Genomic DNA, 5,939 nt, shown 5'->3' on the forward strand with positions numbered 1-5,939 from the left:
TAGGCCGTTTATACACGTTTTTATCTTAAAAGCTGCTTTTTCTAATATTTCGCTCAAAGAGTAAAAAAATATAAATGCACATTTATATTATTTTTGATTTGTTCGAAGTTTCTTTTGCTAAAGACTCACTTTCTTACAAGATTTTGTAAAAACAAATCGATTTATTTTTGAATTTATGAAGCTCAACTAGTTTATTCAAGGTGCGTTTTTGAGCTACAAATTTGTGTTTTTTTCCTTTTTTTTTGTAAAATTGCGTTGAAACAGATCAAAAAATAAAAAAAAACGTCGAAAATAACCTTATTTTTGCTGTTTTCGACCATTTAAAACGTTTTATCATTAAAAACGGATCGAAGTAGCACGTGATTTTGAAATTAAGTTGGCGACATTGACAATAAAAACATAAATGAAGGGCTAAAATTTAGTATGCTTTGTACTACATATTTATTAATAACCAACCTGAGAAAAATAAAATTTAAATAGCGATAAACCTAATCCAAATTAAAAAAAAAATATTTTGTTTTGGTACTTACATTGCCTCTCTTGGCAAGTTATAAGTGATGGAATCCTTGGTCTCCTCCCCATATTTCAAGTACCCAAAAAATCCCAGAATGATATAAACCAGCGTCACGAAACTCATCCCTTGGTTCAAAACGCCGCAAATCCCAATAAAACTCCTCGGCGTGCTCATATTATTCTCCAAAGGCATAACAACCCCAATCGCTTCAATAGCAAAAATCACAACACTGATACAAACCGGTAGAGTGGTCACATCGACCACAGCCGGCCTCTCAGTAAACGAGGGAATCTCCTGAACGAGATAATAAAACGTAATCCCTAATCCCACCGCCATACAACCATTAGCAACCATGGAAACCGGTGCCAAATACTTCAAATTTGGCACAAAAGCGAGGAGAATCAGTGGTACCAACAGCAGGGCAATGGCTGCCCTAAGATCCACCGAATTTTCCCCCCAGTAGTGTTCCGTCACGTAGAGGAAGTTTTTCGCGATGATGACAGTGTAGCAACTGCATGTGGCGAAATACGTGGCGAAAATCCCCCATAAGACAGTCTGTCGCGCCACCCAGGCGAACTTTCGCCCCCATTTGGGGCCCCTGAGACAGGCCTCTTCGGCCACTTCGGCGAAACTCATAGCCGGCTTGCCGGTTTTTTTGTACAGTTCGTGCGCCGAAGCCACGAGGATGTAGGCACAGTGGGTGCAAATAATCGAGACTACAATTGTTGCAAAAATACCCAAAACCAGCCCCGAGGCTTTGAAAGCCGCCGGCATTGATAAGATTCCTGTCCCTAAGGAGGCTTTCAGGAGGTGGGTCAAGGTATCACAGTTCCTGGAAAAAAAATTTAGCACGAGGCGCAACCGAGTGCGTTAAACTTACGATACAGGGTGGTCCAGCACCCTGGCTTTAAACGGGTCAAAGTCGCCATTGGCGGCCTCCAAATCGTTCTCTTTTGTTACTTTGTACCTAGAAAAAGCATTGTATTTAGTTTTCTTGGGGTTTTTCCACTTACGTTGTCACATTTCCGTTGATTGACGACTCGTCTTTTGGGAGAAATGTTTCCATTTCGGTCGTGGTGCCTTTTGGAATTTTGTCCGCCTAAACAAAAAAATATTGTAATTTGACACTGAAACCTTAATTTGACAATTTAATTTCAAAGTCATAGACGACTCTGATTAAAAATAGAATAGTATGAATGATAAATAAAAAAAATTTGACTATTCAATGCTAATTTATGTTTTTTTCGCTATTTTTAAAGCTAAACAGTGCTAAAATTATGCGCCCCTTTGTTGTTTTACTATTGTTTACGCACAAGAGTGAGTTCAAGGGTATTTTACACTTGCTTAAGAAATTATAGCTCTAAACCTCCAATTACTGATATACGAAACAAATAATTACCACTATTATAAAAAAAGTTTTAAGTTATTTTGATAAAAGTAAAAAAAATGTATATCTTCATAAAATGATGTTTGTTATTTAAAATTTTTATTTTTTACATATTACTAATAACTGGGCTCAATAACAACGTAAAATCGTAAATTTTAAAACTAAAAGTGCATACCTACAGAGTAACTCAAGTAAGGTTGCAACTTATTTATATCTAAATAAAAATTTTTATTGCATATTTCCTGAACATTTTCAAAATTGTTTCATTAATTATTAGGAGTATATGACAAAATTGAACAAACTTGTTTAAAGTCAGTTTTGTAAAATTACATTAATCACCCTGAATATTCGAATGTAGAATGTTATTTCTTGAAATTTCATTCAAATTATTTCTTAAATAATTCATTAAAAATTAGCAAAATTCTGGTACATACGAGTAACTTAAAACAAATAACTTTCCAAGTCAACTCTACAATTTGGAAAATTATATTAATCACCCTGTTTACTCAAATGCAAAGTTTCTAATTTATTGTTTCCTAAAATTTCAAAATAATCAATAAAAATTACCAAGAAACTACTTTTGAATAATTTTAAATTTTTACTACATACAGAGTGATTCTTACAACCTTACAACTTATTGATATTTGTAAATGCATTTTTTATTTGATATTTTTTGTACATTCAAAAAAAATATTAGTTGTTTTACCTATGACAAAATTGTACAAACCTGTTATACAAAATTGTATAAATCACCCTATGTATGTCAAAACATAGAATTTTTAATCATCTCTTGAAATTTTTAAATAATTATCAAAATTACCGAAATTCTGGTACATACAGTGATTTGAGTAACTCTCCAACCCAATTCTACGATTTGGAAGATTTGATGAATCACCCTGTATACCCAAATGCAGAGTTTTTAACTTATTGTTTCCAAAAATTTTCAAGTAGTTCATTGAAAATTAACAAAAAAACACCTTTGAATATTTTTTTTTAAATTTTTAGTACACACAGAGTGAATCACATAACTTTTCAACTCAATTATACATTTTTCATTTTCGATTGAATGTTCTTTTTGGCTATGAATTGGCAAGGGAAAATTCTATGAATCACCCTATATATAAAATATCAAGTTTTAACTCATAATTTCTCAAAAACTGAAACTAATTCAATAAAAAATATAAAAAAATCAAGCTTTGTGTAATAAAAAATTCCAGTACATACAGAATGATTCAAATTAGTGTCCAATGTAACTCTAGTTTATTTTTCGAAGTTTTTACGAATTTTCAAGAAATAAGTTGTTGATAAAACAATTTGAAGTTAAAAAAAACTAATTTAAAGTTAGCTTTAGAAAATGATATGAACGCGCAGAGTTTTTAATTTATTACTTTGAAAAAAATGAAAAGCAAATTTTGAATAGTATAATTTTTGTAAATTCTAGCACTTACACAGCGACCTAAATATTTTTCCAAGTCATTATTATTTAATTTGTTTTCAATAAAAAGATTTTGTTAATTAAGATTTCTTCTATTAATCATATTGCATAGTTTAAAGTTAGTTAAAAGAAATTATTTTAATCACTCTGTATACCCATTGTTGTTTGTTATTTCTTGATAACGAATTGATAAAAATTATCAAGACGCCACAAATAGTAAAAACTGATAAACAAACATAGCTGCTGTAATCTCTTTTTAAATTTCTACGTTTGTACAACGAAATTTGCATTTTTGCATTTGAAAAAATACTGGCAACGATTTTATTGGAAACATTTCGATCCCTATTTTAATCCTCTCACTAGTAATTTCATCACAAAACCGCAAAACTGAAAAACAATATCTTTCTTTGTTAACTAATGCAACTAACAAGACTAGAATCCGTAAATAGCCCTGAAAAAATAATTGCTATTCATACAGCAACAACGTCGTAATTAGTTTATGTATTCAAAGATTAGCAAGAAATCCGAAACCAGATGAAGCAAAACATTCCGCAGTGTCAATAAAACGCATGTTCTGTGCTTGCAAATAATAAATTTCTACGATTCAATTTAAATTTAAAAACTATTGTGTTATTCACCTCGAAAAAAAACCCGGATTTAGACTAACAAACTTACCATTTTGTAGTGCTGTGTGAATTAATTAGACTCGAATACCTGCAACAAAAATGCTAATTTATTAATGAATGTCGAAATTGCTAATTAAAGGGGAATTTTTTGAACTAGTTAAGTAACTTTGACACAGTTGGGGCATAATTGGGTCACTTGGGCTAAAATTATAAGTGCAAACTCACGCTTTTGGATGTTGGAACTTGAAATTAGGATCAAAATTGAAGAATTTAGAGTGTCATCAAAAATATCCCAGATAATAAATTTTATTTGTATTTACAAACTGATAATAGTCAGATTTATAACAGAAACTTGAAAAATTCTACCTGGGTTGAAATTCCTTCGACTTGGACGAGAGAATAAAAACAGGAATTTGGCACAATAAAAATGCGTTTTTTGCCAAGGTGAATCTGGATTACACGTTTACGTCGATAATGATAGTGAAAATCGTGAAAACGCATTTCCGTGTGACTTGCAAATTCTTCTAAACCTGTTTTTGGAACCACTTTTTCACGGATACGGTCAAGAGTCGTAAAAATTTCAGCGAATTGTGTAATTTCAGCACTTTCATTGACCTTGTGTATAATTTGCTCTTTCCTGCCCATTATAATTCAAATTATGACATTATTGACTCGAGAAAAAATATGGTAGGTAAGTCTTGTGGGTGGAGCTGCTTCATTATCATTTATTAATGTCAAATTAAACCACAATAAGTTGATACTTCCTCTCTTTCGAAATAAGTGTGTAGAAATTCATGTAACAGATATTGCAAAAGAAAATTTTTCGGTTATCAAAAACTGTTATTGCTTTCAAGATTTTTGCGATTTGTTATTACGTAAACCGTTAACAAAAATTGAGTATGTAATGATTGTGCGTAAAAAGTAGGACAAAATAATTTATTTGATCGATTGTAACAGGAATATTGTGAGATTTTATCGTAAAAAGGTGGACTCTTAACCTCGAAATAATGACGAAGAGTAACAATGGTTTTATGTTTGAAACATAACAGTAAAATATCGATTAACACTTTTTATGTCAAGCAAAATGATGTATTATTATTGCAAAAAGTAATATATGTGAAAGATGTAGGAATTTTTGTGCATAAGGTGTGGCAGCACTGTTTCCATACTCAGTGGCATAAAAATATAACATTTGCAACATTTTTAATTTCTCTTTTTGCTTTTCTTTTTTTAGTACAGTTCGTTAGTCTCATTAAATTTAATTTCAAAACGAAAAAATCCCCTAAATCAATAGTAAAAACCCTAGATTCAGTCCTACCAATTGAAATATGAAGTTTGTTTTTTACAGTATATTGAAATTTTATTTAAAAACCCTCTTTCCATCCTTGGCGAGTATAGTTGCTACAAAATTGTGTTTGTAACTGTAGTAACAAAATGTTACAAAAATAAAGTCGTCTTAGTAACAATAGACAATTCAGGTCAGTAGCGGGTAATAATTTTTCAACAATTTCTTACACAACTTTTTATTAAAAAAATATTTCTAAAATTGATTTGTAAGTAGAAATATCTCACATGGGACAATCTGTATTTATACAAAAAATACGAGGGTAGTTTGATGAATAACTTGGTTCGCATAGTTTTAAAAAGTGACAACCATAACTTTATATGTAAACATCAAGTAGCCTTCCTATAAATGACACTTGTAAAATCTCAACGAATTCTGTGAGTAATTTKTTGTTGTAGAATTATTTTAAGTTTAGATTGTCGAGTTATTGTGAAAAATGGATAAAATTGCAATTCGTGGTGTGATCCAGTTCTTTTTTTTGGAAGGAAAAACAGCAAAGGAAATCCATGAAAGAATTTTTCSAACGTTGGGCGACTCATGTCCTTCTTATGAAGCCGTTCGTCTTTGGGTTAATGAATTCAAGCGTGGCAGAACAAGCATCGAAGACGCACCACGTTCTGGTGGGCCAAAAA

The 5,939-nt window shown here is 31.3% G+C and overlaps 1 protein-coding gene across 1 annotated transcript in view; it reads right to left on the bottom strand.

The window, feature by feature from the left end:
• LOC123003539 (proton-coupled amino acid transporter-like protein pathetic) overlaps positions 1-5,939 on the bottom strand; it is a 13,301-nt gene that overhangs the window by 2,671 nt on the left and 4,691 nt on the right. Inside the window, exons 2-5 of the mRNA XM_044396356.1 lie at positions 4,012-4,050; positions 1,528-1,613; positions 1,395-1,481; positions 531-1,346 (exon numbers count right to left, since the gene is read on the bottom strand). Coding sequence (XP_044252291.1) covers positions 531-1,346; positions 1,395-1,481; positions 1,528-1,613; positions 4,012-4,014 — 992 coding nt within the window. The 5' untranslated portion in view covers positions 4,015-4,050. The remainder of the gene's footprint in view (positions 1-530; positions 1,347-1,394; positions 1,482-1,527; positions 1,614-4,011; positions 4,051-5,939) is intronic.

The sequence above is a fragment of the Tribolium madens genome, unplaced genomic scaffold, assembly GCF_015345945.1.
Source record: "Tribolium madens isolate multiple individuals breed KSU strain unplaced genomic scaffold, Tmad_KSU_1.1 Scaffold_11;HRSCAF=98;Tcas5.2_LG3b, whole genome shotgun sequence".
Classification (NCBI taxonomy): Eukaryota; Metazoa; Arthropoda; class Insecta; order Coleoptera; family Tenebrionidae; genus Tribolium; species Tribolium madens.